The sequence below is a fragment of the Lucilia sericata genome, unplaced genomic scaffold (genome assembly GCF_015586225.1).
Source record: "Lucilia sericata isolate MDLA Ls3-8-SP2 unplaced genomic scaffold, ASM1558622v1 Contig001895F_arrow, whole genome shotgun sequence".
Lineage (NCBI taxonomy): Eukaryota > Metazoa > Arthropoda > Insecta > Diptera > Calliphoridae > Lucilia > Lucilia sericata.
Genome location: NW_023995780.1, coordinates 47,951 through 68,352, shown reverse-complemented (window position 1 = coordinate 68,352; position 20,402 = coordinate 47,951). Strand labels below are relative to the sequence as shown.

General features: G+C 33.0%; 3 protein-coding genes across 4 annotated transcripts; 2 read left to right on the top strand and 1 right to left on the bottom strand.

Annotated features, from left to right (window-relative positions):
- Window positions 1-1,095: 1,095 nt before the first annotated feature.
- Window positions 1,096-13,949, bottom strand: LOC119612975 (solute carrier family 2, facilitated glucose transporter member 1). The gene is given in 15 exon segments (XM_037968875.1): window positions 1,096-1,481; window positions 1,484-1,624; window positions 1,627-1,647; window positions 4,416-4,460; window positions 4,463-4,517; window positions 4,585-4,694; window positions 4,697-4,796; window positions 4,865-4,983; window positions 4,986-5,192; window positions 5,195-5,377; window positions 5,380-5,432; window positions 5,434-5,454; window positions 5,518-5,678; window positions 5,746-5,850; window positions 13,267-13,949. Coding segments are annotated over 15 exon segments (1,572 nt in total). The 5' UTR covers window positions 13,432-13,949; the 3' UTR covers window positions 1,096-1,395.
- Window positions 13,950-15,519: 1,570 nt separating this feature from the next.
- LOC119612976 (sugar transporter SWEET1) lies at window positions 15,520-17,401 on the top strand. Of its 2 annotated transcripts, XR_005232193.1 has the most exons (6): window positions 15,520-15,827; window positions 15,886-15,963; window positions 16,036-16,262; window positions 16,324-16,448; window positions 16,535-16,710; window positions 16,774-17,401. XR_005232193.1 is itself a non-coding variant. In XM_037968876.1 (5 exons), the coding sequence occupies exons 1-5, from the start codon at window positions 15,748-15,750 to the stop codon at window positions 16,891-16,893; spliced, it is 681 nt and encodes a 226-aa protein (XP_037824804.1). In that variant the 5' UTR covers window positions 15,520-15,747; the 3' UTR covers window positions 16,894-17,401. The 2 variants fall into 2 exon arrangements, 1 of the variants encoding a protein (XP_037824804.1); XM_037968876.1 differs by lacking the exon at window positions 16,324-16,448.
- A 1,813-nt stretch (window positions 17,402-19,214) lies between these two features.
- LOC119612983 (vacuolar protein sorting-associated protein 28 homolog) lies at window positions 19,215-20,126 on the top strand. The gene has a single exon (XM_037968889.1). The coding sequence runs from the start codon at window positions 19,327-19,329 to the stop codon at window positions 19,957-19,959; it is 633 nt and encodes a 210-aa protein (XP_037824817.1). The 5' UTR covers window positions 19,215-19,326; the 3' UTR covers window positions 19,960-20,126.
- The last annotated feature ends 276 nt before the right edge of the window (window positions 20,127-20,402 follow it).

Below are 20,402 nucleotides of genomic sequence, written 5' to 3'. Positions count from 1 at the left end.
CTGAACTACAACTGAACTCGAACTGAACTAGAACTGAACTAGAACTGAACTAGAACTGAACTAGAACTGAACTAGAACTGAACTAGAACTGAACTAGAACTGAACTAGAACTGAACTAGAACTGAACTAGAACTGAACTAGAACTGAACTAGAACTGAACTAGAACTGAAATAGAACTGAACTAGAACTGAACTAGAACTGAACTAGAACTGAACTAGAACTGAAATAGAACTGAACTAGAACTGAACTAGAACTGAACTAGAATTGAACTAGAACTGAACAAGTACTGAACTAGAACTGAACTATAACTGATATAGAACTGAACAAAATCTGAACTAAAAATCTACTAGAAGTGAACTTGAACTGCTGTAACGATCCTGTGGACCCTAGTTTTGGCAGATATGGGGAATGTACCAAAGTGGTGAAGTAAATCCTGGGCCCAAATTATGGCATTGATCGATGAAAATCTCCATTTAGATTATATTGAGATTTCGATCGATATCGTATGCCGTAATTTGGGCCCTGTATCAGGGCGCGAAGTTGCTGCCCTCTAATTGGCCATCCACCCATACCTTCAAGGGAGGCGTATAAAGGAGAATCTGTGGTGATAAATGACTTCACCGAAAGACATTAAGGTTAATTTCTTACGGTCTTAATTACGGTATTAATGGAAACCTGAATATGAATGAACCATGGACTGAGAACTATAGTATTCTGAAACTAGAATACATACCTACAAAGGAGTAATATTGGCAAGTCTCAAAGTACGCTCAAAAATTGTCAACATTAAGTTGCCGGATGTTTTACCCGCTTAGTACGAATATGGCTCTGACATAAGGCCTCATAAAGACCTTAGGTTAATCCACGAATTGCCTTTAACAAACAACTGATGAAATTATGTTTATTACAAAAATGGCTCTGACATAAGGCCTCATAAAGACCTTAGGTTAATCCACGAATTGCCTTTAACAAACAACTGATGAAATTATGTTTATTACAAAATAAATTTATTATTATTAATTTTAGGTTATGTGTACGTAGAAATATAATTTTAGAACAAATTTTATAAAATTATTAAGAATAAAAGAAATTATTAAAAATATTAGCTAAAATTTATATTTAAAATTGTGCTACCAACTAATTATGTTTAGAAATAAAACAAAATAAAATAATTAGAAATTTTCATAAAAAAAAACTTTATAACCAAGAAGTTACTTTAAAGCATCATTATATAGTAAAACCCCTAAACATTATCACTTTACATATTATTGTTACAATTTTCCATATAAATTTTGAACACTTGAGTTAATTAGCTAGAACAAAGATACAGGCTTCAACTTAAATCTTATAAAAGTTTTATTAAAATTAATATAATTTATTATTTATTTATAATAATTATTGCACTTTAGAACGAAAACCTTTGGCTACCAAAGGTGCTACTTCTGAGGGATCTTTACCGCGAGTTTCGGGTAAATAGAATTTGTAAGAACAAAGAGCAGAGTACAGGTCACCGAAAATGGCAAGAAGACAAAGGCACCCCAGGCATTGGAGAGTGGAGGAAAAGCCATACCTATAATAAAATTACACGACCAAGAAGCTAAACTACCCATAGACATGGCAACAGACGAGGAGCTACTTCAAAAAGTTCTGCAAAAAAAAAAAAAAAAAACTGTTAATTTTTTTTTTGTGAAATGAAAACGAAAACGACATAATAAAAATGAAATGCAATAAATTAAGTTATCATCACGTTTCACTTTCGATTCTTCAATTAATGTGCATCATTGAAACTTAAGGCCTCAACTGATGTCTGATGTAAGTTGTATGTAGCTCAGTCTCAGTTCAATTTAAAACAATTAAAAAACAACCAGCAACTGATTTCACATTGTGTTGTTTGAATTTTGTAGCACGAGTTTTAAATATAGAATTATTTAACAGACATATTGAGTGAGTATCACGTGAATTGTAAAGAAGTGTCTATAAATACATATGTATGCATGTATGTATGTATATGGTAAATGGATATGAAAATACTATAATTGTTTTAATTGAATTGAGTTTTTGCTTTTTCTCTGATTTCTTTGTTTATCAATACATTTTGTTTGAACGCAATAATAATGTGATTGTATTTAATTTAAACATGTTGAAAGTTGTATAAAATTTGCAAACAAAGAATTGTTTGTATGTAGATATATGCCGAGGTTAAATGGTTGATTTAATTAATAGTTTTTATTAAAAAAAATATATGAATACAATTTATTTTGATGAAAACATGTGTGTGCTTAAAATAGCCATTATTTTGATTCCAAAGTGCAGACATTATTTTTTAAAGACGTAAAAACCAAATTTGGTTTAAAAGAAATTATTAAAAGTTCGTTCTAAGTTAATTTAATGTTAATTTTATAAAGACGTAAAATTCTGTGAACAGAAATGAAAATGGAGACATCATATAGAGGATAGAACCAATAACTGTAACGGATATCTCTTTCAATAGTAATGAAAGTACAAACTTGTTATTAATGTCAGGGAACTGAAAGAATTGCTTCCTGATAAGTGCAAAACTGTATTTAAAACTAATGTCGTAACCCAAACGAAAATGAAATTGTGACTCCGGTGGTTAGTGTTCTAGTCTGTTAGACCGGAAAGCGCACAACAGGGCCGATAGAGACCTAGGTGCATTTCTTCGGATTTAATGCAACATACATCGTTCTTTCAAACCTACGAATTAACTAAACCAAATGCAAGGAGATTCGATCCCTATTGAGAATAAGTCCGCGGTACATATCCTGAGTGAAACAGACGAGCGAAAGGGGAAGAGCGGAAGGGGGACGAAGGCAGAGCCGGGGGGGAGAAGAGGGAAACAGCAGGGACACGGGAGCGGCAGGGCCAAACGGGGAGAAAGTAAAGGAAAAACGGGAGGGGCAAGGGGACACCGGAGAGCACAGCCCGAAGAAAAGGCGAGCGAGCGAGCGAGCCGCGAGGAGCGAGGAGCAGCGGAGAGCGAGCGAGCGAGCGAGCGAGAGAGCGAGCGAGCGAGCGAGCAGCGAGCGAGGAGCTAGCGAGCGAGCGAGGAGAGCGAGCGAGCGAGCGAGCGAGCGAGCGAGGATCGAGCGAGGCGAGCTGAGCGAGCGAGCGAGCTAGGAGCGAGCGAAGCGGAGGAGGAGCGAGCAGCGAGAGCGAGCGAGCGAGCGAGCGAGCTAGCGAGCATCGAGCGAGCGAGAGCGAGCGAGCGAGCGAGCGGAGCAGCGAGAGAGCGAGCGAGCTAGCGAGCGAGATCGAAGCGAGCGAGAGCGCGAGCGAGCGAGCGAGCGAGCTAGAGAGCGAGCGAGCGATAGCGATGCGAGCGAGCGAGCGAGCGACGAGCGAGCGAGCGAGCGAGCGAGACGAGCGAGCGAGCGAGCGAGCGAGCGAGCGAGCTAGCGAGCGAGCGAGGAGCGAGCGACCGAGCGAGCGAGCGAGAGAGCGAGCGAGCGACGGCGAGCCGACGCAGAGCGAGCGAGCGAGCGAGCGACGAGCGAGCGAGCGAGCGAGCGAGCGAGCAGAGCGAGCTAGCGACGAGAGCAGCGAGCGAGCGAGCGAGAGCGAGCGAGCGAGCGAGCGAGCAGCGAGCGAGCGAGCGAGGAGGGGCGAGCGAGCGAGCGAGCAGCGAGCAGCGAGCGAGCGAGCGAGCGAGCGAGCGAGCGAGCGAGCGAGCTAGCGAGCGAGCGAGCGAGCGAGCGGAGCGAGCGAGCGAGCGAGCGAGCGAGCGATCGAGCGAGCGAGAGCGAGCGAGCGAGAGCGAGCGAGCGAGCGAGCGAGCGAGCGAGCGAGAGAGCGAGCGAGCGAGCGAGCGAGCGAGGAGCGAGCTATCTATCTATCGATCGATCTATCTATCTATCTATAGCTATCTAGTATCTATCTATATATATCTATCTATCTATCTATCTATCTATATATCTATCTATCTATCTATCTTTCTATCTATCTATCTATCTATCTATCTATCTATCTATCTATCTATCTATCTATCTATCTATCTATCTCTATGTATCTATGTATCTATCTATCTATCTATCTATCTATCTATATCTATCTATCTATATATCTATCTATCTATCTATCTATCTATCTATCTATCTATCCATCTATCTATCTATCTATCTATCTATCATCTATCTATCTATCTATCTATCTATCTATATCTATCTATCTATCTATCTATCTATCTATCTATCTATCTATCATCTATCTACTATCTATCTATCTATCTATCTATCCTATCTATATTTCAAGTCAATTTTTTATATTTAGATCAAAGCTTATGAGCTTTTTCCAGCCACGAACCCAATCTTTTTGTTTTGTATGCTTTGCTTTGTTCTTTCTCAACCTATGATTTATATGAGAATGTGTTCTTTTAATGTACATATATTTAAACTTACCAGAACCAATAAATATGGTATGGGACCCCAAACCGAATTGATAAAGAATATATAGCCCATAATGCAAACAATACAAGCCAAGGGGAACCAACTAGCTACTTCCTACAAATAATACAATAAAATAAAATTTTCAAAATAACAACAAAAACATAATAAAACAACAACTTACAATATAATGTAAAACAAAGGCAATGGTGAAAAGAAAACCAGCACAGACGGCACTAGAGAAACATCATTAAGGACGGCGATTAACTTTGGCCATAAGTAAAGGGCCCAGAAAGAAGTGGCCAAATTTAAGCAACCAGCACCCAAATTGGCCCACTCAGCATCAGCAGTAGAAAGACCAGCTTTTTCAAATATAGACACCGAGTAATAGAAAATCTAAATGAAAATGTTAAAAAAATAAAAAAAAAAACTATTTTTATGATAGACAATTATGGCACACTTACCGCATTTATACCCGACAACTGTTGACCACCATGAAACACTACAGACTATTAATAAAGGCAAAATAAGGCAGGATCTCTGAGTACCGAACCAAAACTACTGGTCTGTAGTTTAGCATTAATTCCAAATCCATTTCTTCAATTTCTTGTTTAATGATAGCCTCAGCATTAGGACCTCTTAAGCGTAAAAGTTCACGTTGAGCTTCCTCGCGATTACCGCGTACTATATACAAATATTTGGGACTTTCGGGGAAGTAATATGAAGGTAGATAACAGATTATCACTAGAACTATATAGAAACTGAGAGCATAATGCCATAGCTCAGCAGTTCGAATATATTTCTCAAACTAAAAACTTGACCCACAACCACGCCTCCTGTGACACCAACGGCACAAAATACACCCAATGTACCGCGTAATACTAAAGGAGCAATTTCCGTTAGATACATGGGTAAAGTGGCGGTGGTTAGACCAGAGGCTAAACCTACTAAAAGACGTCCTAAAATTAACATTTCACGGAATTGGCCATGCGACAGAAAAAGAATAAAATGGCTCCTAGGGCAAAGAGTAACCACTAATGAGAAACAGCCTTTTCTAAAAAATAGAAAACAATTGGTGATTAATAAAGTGTATTTAGTTTAAAATTCTTATACACACCTTCCAAACTTATTGGCAGCACCAGCTCCTCCTAAAGAGCCTATGGCGCCACCCACCAAAAACACCGATACTATAGAAGCCCATAACACATCCAAATTGGAGTCATTTAAATAGGAATCATAACGCTGCAGTAAACTTTCCCGGCACCAAGATTTAACAAGCTTAAAGAGGAGAATTTTTAAAATTTTAAAAATAAGTTTAATAGTTTTGAAAACACTTTTAACTCACCGTAGCCGGACTATTTATCACACCAATGCAATAGCCCACCGGTACAGCAGCACCGAATGTTGAAGCATAACCCACCAGTGTCAATAGTTTACCCCATTGAGGTTTCTGTAATAAATATAAATATTTATTTATAACTTAATTAAAATTAAATTAGTTGTTTTTGCTGCGGTTACGGATGTTGTTATCTGGGTTTTGAAAACAAACAAAAAAAAAAGTTTCCTTAAATTTGTTTCTTATTAAATGCGAAAATTTTTAATTAAATAGAGATGTGTTGATAGATTGATCTTTGACATTTATTATTTATATTTTAGTCATTAAATTTAATTACTTGTATTAGTTTATTTATTATATAAAAATTAATAATGAAATAAATTATTATTTTAAAATATTCGAATAGACACATTTTATACCCTTTAACTCCATGAAAAGGGTATTTTTAAGTTTGTCATTCCGTTTGTAAACTCTACAATTAAATTTTGCTACTAAGCAGGTTTAACTAACAACTAAGGGCCCATCTTTAGGTGAAAGATTAGCGATTAAATTAAAATTAATCCTCGAAAGATGTTTTTGAGTACTCAATTAGTTAATTTTATTTGCAAGTTTAAGCGCCCAATGGAGGTGGTTTAATCTTAAGCACGAAATGCAAAAGTGTAACAGCTGATGCAAAAAAATTAATAAAATTTTTATAAATATAAACATTAAAATGTTCTATTTATTGATTAGTATAAATTATGGACACTTCAAAATACATTTTTTGTTTTAATTTAAGTTTTCATTAATTTTCATTAGGGTTCTATAAATCGACTTTCGAATAATCGAACAATCGACTTTTTGTCGAAAAAAGTCGAAAAGTCGAAGTCGACTATTTTGTTTCAAAAAAGTCGATAACTCGACTATGGTCTGTGAAAAAAGTCGAAAAGTCGACTTTGTTAATAAAAGTCGAAAAGTCTGAAAGTCGAAAAAAGTCAAAAAGTCGGAAAAAGTCGAAAACTCGAAATCTTAAAAAAAGTGGGAAAAAAGTCAAAAACTCTACAATAGTCGGAAAAACTCGAAAAAAAGTAAAAAAAAAGTCGAAAGAAGTCGAAAATAGTCAAAAAGTCGAAAAAATCGAAAAGTCGGAAAAAGTCGAAAAAAATCGAAAAGTCGAAAAAAGTCGGAAAAAGTGGAAAAGTCAACTATTTATAAAATACTTATAGTCGAAAAGTCTAAAAGTCGACTTTTAATTAAATGAAAAAAGTAGAAAGTCGAAAAATCGACTTTTCATAAAATGCAAAAAGTCGAAAAGTCGACTTTTAACTAAATGAAAAAAATCGAAAAGTCGACTTTTCGTTTCAACTATAGAACCCTAATTTTCATATTAAATTTACAATTGTCTTCTTCTTTTTTATAAAATATGCATTGTTTTGATAACAAACAGTGAAGTTTCTGTTGTTTTGTATGGCAACACTCAAAAACATCAAAGGGGATTAACATAAGATTAAATTTATTTTTAGATTAACTAATCTGATTATTAATTGGCATTTGATTACCATCTCAAAAACCCGCTCTAAAAAACTAAACACAAGGACGGTCTTTTAAAGAAGATGTCCCTTTATTCGGTTTGTATAGAGTGGCAAACTTCTACAATTTTAAAATTGTTACTGTATTAACAAGCAAACGTTTGAATGGTTATAAAAAAGATTTATATATTTAGGTTATTGGTTTTGACTTGTACTTGTTATTTGATAGTTTTATAAAATATTAATTACATTTTTTTGATGTATGCCGCAGAATAAACATTTTATTGAAATATAACTGTAAAGCTACAGTGTTAAATTCGGAATTAATTAAGCGTAAGTGTGGGAAATTAAACTGTACGCATGACAATTTCAAAGTTATGTTCATGACTTTTGAAATTGAGATTATTTTATGAAACGTTAAAAACTAAATTATTAAATTAAATAAATGGCTTTAAAAATATTTCTTTAATATGCTGACATTAATTAAAATTTATGTAAAATAAAAATCTTTACCAATTAAAATCTGCAACTAATTAGAATTTCATAAACAAAAATAATAAAAGGGAATATATTTTTGTAAACAAAGCTATTGCTTTGTATTACAACATTTTCGATTAGAAAATACATCATAGAAAATCAAAGGGTTAAAAGCAAAATAAACAACACCATTTCTAATTATAATGCAAAAGCTTTTGCCATTTGAAAACTAGGACTGAACTAAAACTAAACTAGAACTGAACAAGAACTGAACAAGAACTGAACAAGAACTGAACAAGAACTGAACAAGAACTGAACAAGAACTGAACAAGAACTGAACAAGAACTGAACAATAACTGAACAAGAACTGAACTAGAAATGTACTAGAACTGAATTAGAACTAAACTAGAACTGAACTAGAACTAAACTAGAACTAAACTAGAACTGAACTAGAACTAAACTAGAACTAACTAGAACTGAACTTGAACTAAAACTGAACTAGAACTAAACTGAACTAGAACTGAAGTGGAACTGAACAAGCACTGAACTTGAACTAGACTGAAGTAGAACTGAACAGAACTGAACTAGAACTGAACTAGAACTGAACTAGAATTGACTAGAATTGAACTAGAACTGAAATAGAACTGAACTAGAACTGAACAAGAACTGAACTAGAACTAAACTAGAACTGAACTAGGACTGAACTAGAACTGAACTAGGAACTGAACTAAAACTGAACTAAACTGAACTACAACTGACTACAATGAACTACAACTGAACTAGAACTGAACTACAACTGAACTAGAACTGAACTAGAACTGAACTAGAACTGAACTAGAACTGAACTAGAACTGAACTAGAACTGAACTAGAAACTGAACTAGAACTGAACTAGACTGAACTAGAACTGAACTAGAACTGAACTAGAACTGAACTGAACTAGAACTGACTAGAACTGAACTAGAACTGAACTAGAACTGAACTAGAACTGAACTAGAACTGAACTAGAACTGAACTAGAACTGAACTAGAACTGAACTAGAACTGAACTAGAACTGAACTAGAACTGAACTAGAACTGAACTAGAACTGAACTAGAACTGAACTAGAACTGAACTAGAACTGAACAAACTGAACTAGAACTGAACTAGAACTGAACTAGAACTGAACTAGAACTGAACTAGAACTGAACTAGAACTGATGAACTAGAACTGAACTAGAACTGAACTAGAACTGAACTAGAACTGAACTAGAACTGAACTAGAACTGAACTAGAACTGAACTAGAACTGAACTAGAACTGAACTAGAACTGAACTAGAACTGAACTAGAACTGAACTAGAACTGAACTAGAACTGAACTAAACTGAACTAGAACTGAACTAGAACTGAACTAGAACTGAACTAGAACTGAACTAGAACTGAACTAGAACTGAACTAGAACTGAACTAGAACTGAACTAGAACTGAACTAGAACTGAACTAGAACTGAACTAGAACTGAACTAGAACTGAACTAGAACTGAACTAGAACTGAACTAGAACTGAACTAGAACTGAACTAGAACTGAACTAGAACTGAACTAGAACTGAACTAGAACTGAACTAGAACTGAACTAGAACTGAACTAGAACTGAACTAGAACTGAACTAGAACTGAACTAGAACTGAACTAGAACTGAACTAGAACTGAACTAGAACTGAACTAGAACTGAACTAGAACTGAACTAGAACTGAACTAGAACTGAACTAGAACTGAACTAGAACTGAACTAGAACTGAACTAGAACTGAACTAGAACTGAACTAGAACTGAACTAGAACTGAACTAGAACTGAACTAGAACTGAACTAGAACTGAACTAGAACTGAACTAGAACTGAACTAGAACTGAACTAGAACTGAACTAGAACTGAACTAGAACTGAACTAGAACTGAACTAGAACTGAACTAGAACTGAACTGAACTAGAACTGAACTAGAACTGAACTAGCACTGAACTAGAACTGAACTAGCACTGAACTAGAACTGAACTAGAACTAGAACTGAACTAGAACAGAATAGATATACCTAAGTATTTGAGAATGTATTAGAGAATTTCCTATAAATGGATAAGTGACTATATGTATGTATGTTTAAATTTAAATTTTGATAAGATCTTGTCAGCAATATATATACATATACATACATTTTAATTAACTGCAGAAATTACTTTTTCTAATAAAAAGAGATTAATTATATGACACTTAAATTATTTCGTATGCACAAAAAAGATTTGATTTAATCGCCTAAATTATTTTATTAAGATCTTAAGAATGTTATTGACCTGACGTTTCGGAAAAAATCAAATTATATTAGTTGTTTACCTTTCTACACATTTAATCTGAAATTTGATAAGAACTTTTAGTAACAAAATAAGTACGTTAAGGGTATCAGTTTCAATTAATAAAATCATAATGAATTTTAATTTTATAAAAAAAAACAAACTTGCATTTTTTCCTATATAGAATGTATGTAGTAATCTATAATAGAACTAGCTTATCTATAGAGTTATTTGTTAGTTTGGCATTATTAATTTATAAGTAGTTAACCCGTTTTTTGAATAGTTACTCATTATTGACACGCAGAAATTTGCTTACTTAAAAGTAATCACAACAACATTGAAAGAGAATAAAATTTTTAATAAATGCATTATTTAGAACTACTCAATAATACAGGTCAACAAAACTTGAAAAATTCGAAATTCTGTTTTCAGCTTCGGATCCAGTGCAGCTCAAGTCTTTAGTATTCGTTGGTCAGTATAATTATTTGCCTCCGATGAATAACAGTCATAATTTTGTTATTTGAATATTTATTGAGGGACAGAAGATAATATAAGAATGTACTTTTTATTAAGAAGATAAGAATATACTTTTTAAAATCATTCACAATTTCGTTTGCTGGGAAACAAATAACTGAATTTTTCCTTTAAACTTGCAGCAGTAAGCACTAAAACGTGTCTGACAAGTGTAAATAAATGTTTTGCTGCTTAGTATAGACTTAGTGGACTAAAATGGACTTTGGTGAAAGTACTTGAACAATGAACATGACAACTCGTACTACGCAAACTCTCATTGAAACAAGTTCTATCAGACATGAAGTAATAAATAAGAGTGCATATTATATAGCTTATGCACAGACACATATACAATCGTACAGCAAGACAAAGTTATAACGAACAACTAACTACTACAAGCTGGAACGGTGTCAATAGCACGTTAACTTTGAATTTTCTAAGACGATATACAATATACTTGAAACAAAACTGAACTAGATCAAGAATTGAACAAGAACAAGTACAAGAATTAAACTAGAACTGAACTAGAACTGAGCTAGAACTGAACTAGAAATTGAACTAGAACTGAACTAGAACTGAACTAGAACTGAACTAGAACTGAACTAGAACTGAACTAGAACTGAACTGAACTAGAACTGAACTAGAACTGAACTAGAACTGACTAGAACTGAACTAGAACTGAACTAGAACTGAACTAGAACTGAACTCGAACTGAACTAGACTGAACTAAACTGAACTAGAACTGAACTGAACTGAAACTAGACTGAACTAGAACTGAACTAGAACTGAACTAGAACTGAACCTAGAACTGAACTATAACTAGAACTAGAACTGAACTAGAACTGAACTAGAACTGAACTAGAACTGAACTAGAACTGAACTAGAACTGAACTAGAACTGAACTAGAACTGAACTAGAACTGAACTAGAACTGAACTAGAACTGAACTAGAACTGAACTAGAACTGAACTAGAACTGAACTAGAATGACCTAGAACTGAACTAGAAACTGAACTAGAACTGAACTAGAACTGAACTAGAACTGAACTAGAACTGAACTAGAACTGAACTAGACTGAACTAGAACTGAACTAGAACTGAACTAGAACTGAACAGAAACTGAACTAGAACTGAACTGAACTGAACTAGAACTGAACTAGAACTGAACTAGAACTGAACTAGAACTGAACTAGAACTGAACTAGAACTGAACTAGAACTGAACTAGAACTGAACTAGAACTGAACAAGAACTGAACTAGAACTGAACTAGAACTGAACTAGAACTGAACTAGAACTGAACTAGAACTGAACTAGAACTGAACTAGAACTGAACTAGAACTGAACTAGAACTGAACTAGAACTGAACTAGAACTAAACTAGAACTGAACTAGAACTGAACTAGAACTGAACTAGAACTGAACTAGAACTGAACTAGAACTGAACTAGAACTGAACTAGAACTGAACTAGAACTAGAACTGAACTAGAACTGAACTAGAACTGAACTAGAACTGAACTAGAACTGAACTAGAACTGAACTAGAACTGAACTAGAACTGAACTAGAACTGAACTAGAACTTAACTAGAACTGAACTAGAACTGAACTAGAACTGAACTAGAACTGAACTAGAACTGTACTAGAACTGAACTAGAACTGAACTAGAACTGAACTAGAACTGAACTAGAACTGAACTAGAACTGAACTAGAACTGAACTAGAACTGAACTAGAACTGAACTAGAACTGAACTAGAACTGAACTAGAACTGAACTAGAACTGAACTAGAACTGAACTAGAACTGAACTAGAACTGAACTAGAACTGAACTAGAACTGAACTAGAACTGAACTAAACTGAACTAGAACTGAACTAGAACTGAACTAGAACTGAACTAGAACTGAACTAGAACTGAACTAGAACTGAACTAGAACTGAACTAGAACTGAACAAGAACTGAACTAGAACTGAACTAGAACTGAACTAGAACTGAACTAGAACTAGAACTGAACTAGAACTGAACTAGAACTGAACTAGAACTGAACTAGAACTGAACTAGAACTGAACTAGAACTGAACTAGAACTAAACTAGAACTGAACTAGAACTGAACTAGAACTGAACTAGAACTGAACTAGAACTGAACTAGAACTAGAACTGAACTAGAACTAGAACTGAACTAGAACTGAACTAGAACTGAACTAGAAACTGAACTAGAACTGAACTAGAAACTGAACTAGAACTGAACTAGAACTGAACTAGAACTGAAACTAGAACTGAACTAGAACGGAACTAGAACTGAAGAACTGCACTAGAACTGAACTAGAACGAATAGAACTGAACTAGACATGAAACTAGAACTGAACCTAGAAACTGAACTAGACTGAACTATATCTGGAACTGACTGAACTAAGGAACTGAACCTAGAACTGAACTAGAACCTGGAACTAGAACTGAAACTAGAACTGAACTAGAACTGAACTAGAACTGAACTAGAACTGAACTAGAACTGAACTAGAACGAACTAGACTGAACCTGAACTGAACTAAACTTACTCGAACTAGGAACGGAATAGAAACTGAACTAGAACTGAACCCACAACTAAACTAGAACCCGAACTAGAACTAAACTAGAATTGAACTGAACTAAGAAATTTTGAAATAATTTCTCTTAATTATTATTCTGTTATTATAGTCATGTTCGACTGTATACTCTGACTATACAAATATACACACCTCGATGTAACTCTTAATTCTGGTATTTTTGTTGTTAATTGTTATTGGTACTTTTTCAGTACATTGTTGAGTATTATTGCCGGTGGTGTTGGTGCAAATTTCCATCTTTGTGAGTGGTGGATATAAACGACTAGACTCATCTTCTTCTAATTGTCTAAGATCCATTGTTGTGCTTTATATATACAATTTGCGTTATTTTTTTTTATTATATTCAAATTAAATGAAATGAGCTCACGTGTATGTTAGAAAAGAACTAATAAGTGTGAATTTAATTTCAGACAGCTGTCGAATAGCAACAACAAATATGAGAATATTTTTTTCTTTTAAACACTCTTTTATTTTTTGCACAATGTGGTTTATCTTTTGTTGTTATTATTAACTAAATCAAATGTTAAGAGTACTCAGTACTGTTACTACGAATATATTTTTATCATTTTTTTATTATTTTTATTTAAAAAATTATCTTTTGTCTTTCACTTTTTACGTCTTTTTTCATTTTATTTTCCTTGGTGAGATTTTATTTAAATTTAATTTAAAGACAAAAATAAACAAAATTCACTAAATATAGTATATGATTTTAATAATAACAATTTATTGCACGAAAGAATATTGCAATTTTTTATTTGAAATAGAATTTATAATAGGTGCTCCCTGTTAGGAGCCAACCAGTAAACTAAATCCTCTAGTTCTCCCAACATATTATTATATATAATAAAAAACTCTACATACATATGTATGTATGATGATTATATGGGTACGTATGAATGTGTATTCTATTCTATATATGACGTTGTGTACTTTTTTGTAAATACAAAAGATTCATTAGTTAAAGATACAATATAATAAAATTCTCTTTACACTTAATGGACTTTATTCTCTTTGGTGCACAGTAGACGTGAAAAATGTTGAGGGGATGAAATTTTGATTCATTTATTTTAATATTTACGAAATATTTAGTGAAATAAAATTCTTTATAAAACATAATTTTATTTCGCTAAATTTTGCTAATAAAAATTACTTAGAACTAAAAAAAGTTCAGTTTTTTTCTCCGTAAATTTAAACTAGAAGGAGAGAACTGAACTAGAACTAAACTAGAACAGAACTAGAACTGAATTAGAACTGATCTAGAACTGAAATAGAACTGGTCAGGAATTGAACAGAACTAGAGCAGAACTAGGCAGAACTAGAACAGAACTAGAACAGAACTAGAACAGAACTAGAACAGAACTAGAACAGAACAGAACAGAACAGAACTAGAACAGAACTAGAACAGAACTAGAACAGAACTAGAACAGAACTAGAACAGAACTAGAACAGAACTAGAACAGAACTAGAACAGAACTAGAACAGAACTAGAACAGAACTAGAACAGAACTAGAACAGAACTAGAACAGAACTAGAACAGAACTAGAACAGAAACTAGAACTGAACTAGAACTAACTAGAACTGAACTAGAACTGAACTAGAACTGAACTAGAACTGAACTAGAACTGAACTAGAAGAACTAGAACTGAACTAGAACTGAACTAGAACTGAACTAGAACTGAACTAGAACTGAACTAGAACTGAACTAGAACTGAACTAGAACTGAACTAGAACTGAACTAGAACTGAACTAGAACTGAACTAGAACTGAACTAGAACTGAACTAGAACTGAACTAGAACTGAACTAGAACTGAACTAGAACTGAACTAGAACTGAACTAGAACTGAACTAGAACTGAACTAGAACTGAACTAGAACTGAACTAGAACTGAACTAGAACAGAACTAGAACAGAACTAGAGCAGAACTAGAGCAGAACTAGAACAGAACTAGAACTGAACTAGAACGGAACTAGAACAGAACTAGTGACCTATATTGCTCAAATAATGGAAATTAGGTAAATTCGAATTTTTATAATTAAGATAAAATGGTGGTTGGAAATTTTAATTCGTTCGCTAATTTCGATTTGATAAAGTATTGTCTCTCACGAATAAAAAATCTTTCCAATTGACAATTCATAAGATTTAACGCTTGCTTTTTTTCATAGTTTTTCTCATAAAAATAATAAGTTAATTATGCGACCACAAAAATATAGACCATAATTTTAACAGTTATTCATTCGCCTTTTGTTGTTTAGTTCCCAGTGTGCAATGTTAACGAATGTTCGTTTTGATTTGAAACTTAAAATTAACTCTTTAGTTAAAATAGCGTTTTTTAGACAATCGCTAGCGTTGCTAACACCTACAAATCAGACGTGTTATCAATTCTAGATGAATGTCAGCTGCTACAAAAAGAAGCAGAATTTGTATTTATGTTGACGTAGGAAATTCGTAAAAATATTTGGTTTGAAATTTATAATAAAAAATTCTTAATTATTTTACTTAAAAAAAACGTTACAAAGCTATGACCAACATATAGCCAAAGTCGAAAATTATAAAAATTTGAAAAGAAAGCTAAATACTGAAAGAAATACGTAAAGTTTAAGCAACAGCGGCAGAATGCATAATGTTGAGGGATTTATAGCGCTACTGGAAACAACAGCCGTTGTAACCACAGTTTTGCAATACTTATCGGGAGCGTAAGTTAAGCGGTATGTTATTAATAAATTGATTTAATATATGTTTTATATATTTTAGCATTATATGTCGCAAATATATAAATAAGAAATCAACCGGTGATTCCTCTGGTTTTCCCTTTATATGCGGATTTTTATCGTAAGTTTTTTTTTGAAAGAAATTTGTGGATCTTCTATTAATGTTTATGTTGTTTTATTTTTATTTATATAGCTGCAGTTATTGGGTTCATTATGGCATGTTAAGCGAAGAGCGTAGTGTAGTTTTGGTTAATACCATTGGTGTAACCTTATTCCTTATTTACACTCTCATTTATTATGTTTTTACCGTCAATAAGAACGTTTATGTGAAACAGTTCCTCTTTGTATTAACGGCATTATTTGGTATTGTTTTTTATATTAATGGTATCACAGATGTGGGACAGGCACAAAATTTTATGGGTGAGTTGAAGAAATTCTTATTTTATATGTAAATTTATCAAAATTAGATATATTCCCATAGAACTGTTAGTGTGTATATGTTTGGTTATAAAGTCGATTGCAAGCCAACATTTTAAAGTTAAATTTTTCAAAATTTATGGAACAAAACTGATTTTTAAAATTCAACATTTTGAACTTAAAGTGAAGGTGAAGGATATTTGAGATTCCTTAACTACGAATCTATATAACCTGAAATTATCTTTATAACAAATGTGTATTGTTTATTTTTACAGGTATTGTTTGCTGTATTGTTACGGTTTGCTTTTTTGCGGCACCGCTTACCAATCTTTTGCATGTGATACGGGTTAAAAACTCCGAAAGTTTGCCTTTTCCCTTAATAGTTATGTCATTTCTGGTTTCTATACAATGGCTAATATATGGCATTATAATATCCGATACATTTATACAAGTAAGTTTGTCAATTTTTCAAAAACAACAAACAAATTTTCATTTTATACCTTTTTCTTCATAGCTACCCAACTTTTTAGGTTGCGTGTTATCGCTAATGCAACTTTGTTTATTTGTTTGCTATCCGCCAAAAAGTTTTGCTGGTCAAGGCTATAAACTTGTAGACCAAAGTGTGGTATTTTAAACATAAACACAACAACAAAATGCAATTTTGTATACAATTATTAAAAACAAACATAACAACAAAAGACTTACAAAACTTTTTAAAAATACAATTTGTAATTGTTTACTAATACTGATATTAATTGTATATACAAAACGTATTATTTTTATATCTGTTTCTTGGCTATTTTCTATACTCATGCTCTTTTAAAAGCCAGTAAAATTTACTTAATTAAAAATTTATAATTTAGAGGCTTAGAACTTAATTAAAAATTGTATTAAATAACAAAATAAAAAAAAATTTACCTCTTTCTTTGTGCTGGACAAAAATACCATTATAACAATTCAAGTTACTTTACAACAGTTTTCTTTTAACTGTTGTCCACTATAGAAAAAAATAATAATTTATGTGCTTATCTCCTTAAGATCAAAAATTTCAAAAAAAATCTTATCACAAATCACTCAATCTATAGATTGTATATAATTCAATTATTAAACTATTAAATAATAACGATTAAATTTGTAACAGACGGCCGGTTTGTTTTTTTGTGTTTGGACCCTTTGAAGCGTTTCACTAGACTGTGTTTTCTTTAGACTGGTTTGTTTAGAATTGAAATAAAAAGCAATTTTTAAGAATCATCACGTAATTTGTTACTGAATTCAAAGCATTTTACTGAATTATTAATTATAAACTGGTAGATATGTATGTGTAGGCGTGTTTTTAAAAAGTTAATAAACTGCAGTTGTTTAAATATAGCATTACAATCATACAACATGTAGGAATTTTAAAAAGTTAAGCAAATTTCTGAAATTAAAGATTTTAAACAGCTTTTTTTTTTGCCACTTTTAAGCTTAACTAGGGAATATCATTATTCGTCTATACCTTACACCAATGAATTCTTCTTATCGACATATTTTCAACAACAATAAAGATAATCAAAATAATTGTTTTTATGTACTACATATAAACAGCCATAAAAAAGAAGAATTAATAGTAGTAAATGAAAAAAAAGGCAATCTTCAAATAATAAATAAAAATTGACCACTAATATGCCAATCGATGAATTGACGGAAAAGATGAATAATATTGTAGATATTGTACTATATAAGAAATCACCAATATTTTAGTGTTTTATCGGCGGAAAAGCAGAGCATTAATGATATTCTACTCTAATATCAACTAATTTTGGGAATCCAGATTCGACTTTTGTTTAATCTATGCAGATCTTGGGTCCAATATATTTTAAACTTTACATGGACAAATAAACATTGCCAAATCGACCTATTTCCCAGCAGTTAAATCGGAAATGGTTAGCCGACTAACCAGGTGACTAGAGATTTTTAATATGCTTGTCCTAAGAGGAATTCAATCGTCCCTCTATAGATAATAAATACACAGTCAGAAAGCTATCTAAAGGAGTCAAAGTATGAACTGTTTCGCTTAAGTTTGTTTGTTAAGTGTCCAACCTTGAGATTACTTTGGGACTGTCCACGCTGTCGCTTACAAAAGGGTGACGACTGTTTGCACTCTCGTTTATAAAAAGTACATTCGTGACGAAAGACGAATAACAGCCAACCCGGCGATCACACGTAAGTGAAAATGTCAGTCTTCTTTAGAAGCATTGACTCTTTGCCGAACTGCTGGGTTCAAGTTACAAACATGAACACAAACTCATTATGCCCTTCCCACTAAATAGATGCAGTGGGAAGCTGTACGCTTTTTTCACTTCCGAAGGATACCGCAGAGTTAAAAACTATGTAAACTAAATCCAAGACAATTTAATGTTCGCTACGGACACAACCGGATCATGCTGTGCCAAAAATCGTCAATACTTATCAATAGAAACTTTGTTCCAAGGAAAGAATAGTAAAGATACCAACAAGACAATAAATTGGAAAATCTTGGAAAAATGATTTCGTGACGAGCTAAAAATCCTTAAAAAAAAACTTAATTCTTGTCATTCTTTCTTTAATACAATAGAATTTAATTGGAAAGATTTATCTGCTCCTTTCATCAATAACTTTCATGAAATATCAAAATTTCACAAATACTTCACAATAAACTAATTTAATAAATATAATTAACAACTTACACACAAATTAAATGTTTAATAACACCTAAATATTTGTAAAAACTGGAAACAATAACTTTAACACACTTTTTCACAGAAATTGACACAAAAATTCTCAACAAAGCTAAATATTGCGCCCAAAGTACTGTTATTTTTTTAGCTTGGTATCACACATGTATTTTATGGTATTATTTCCCTAATACTACTAAAAAAAACCATCTCGTTCATACAAAAATAACACTACCAATTAATACAACTCTGCAAAATTTGACAAACAGAAGAATTTTTATTGAGAAAAACAACAACACCACTAGATATTCGTCATTCTTTCAAGTTTTTTTTGTTTATTTCACAAAATTAAAGTGTAAAATTACAAAATAATAATGCAAGAAAATTCCTCTGAACTATATGAAGAAGTTAAGCTTTTCCGTAATGCTCGCGAACGTGAAAAGTACGATAATATGGCTGATTTATATGCCATCATTAATACGCTGCAGCAATTGGAAAAGGCCTACATTCGAGATTGTATTACACCTCAAGAGTATACGGCCGCTTGTTCCAAATATTTGGTACAATATAAAGTGGCCTTTAAACAGGTGCAGTGTGATGAATATCCCACCGTTGATACATTCGTTAAGAAGTTCCGTTTAGATTGTCCAGCTGCTCTGGAACGTATACGTGAAGAGCGTCCCATTACCATTAAAGACGATAAGGGCAACACTTCCAAATGTATTGCAGATATTGTTTCGTTGTTTATTACCATTATGGACAAGTTGCGTCTTAAAATGAATACCATGGATGCTTTGCATTTCGATGTTAAAGATTTGGCCGATAATATGAATCGTTTGTCATTGATACCCAAAGATTTTGAAGCCAAACAGAAGGTAGAAACATGGCTTTCAACTCTAAACGATATGCAGGCCTCCGATGAACTAAACGACAATCAAGTGCGTCAATTTTTATTTGATTTGGAATCAGCTTATGCCGATTTTACAAAACTTCTTCATAGCCAGTAGATGTTGCATGCGTTGCAGATGGATTTTGAAATTCTCGTTATAATATTCATACATAAAGTATTCTTTAAGCATTAACTGTAGTTTCAAACATATTTATACATTTACATTTATGCAAAAATATAAATAAACTCAAATGTAGTTTATAAACTACTAATTATATAGTCCAAGTCAAAATTGTTTTATTGAAATTTATCAGGTCTCTCATAGTTTCCGATTGGTATTTTTTCAATTCTGTATTACCCATGAAAAACCATTAAGAGTGTTCTAGTCTATAGTTTACTCTAAAATCCAGTACGCACTAAGTTATTACATCATGCTATAATCTAGTCTTTTAGTTAATAGTCGAGTATATATTCTAGACCATTGTCTATTCTGTAGTTTACTCTAAAATACAATCTTCAGTTTAGTCCTTAGTATAGTCTATTCTTTAGTTTACTCTATAA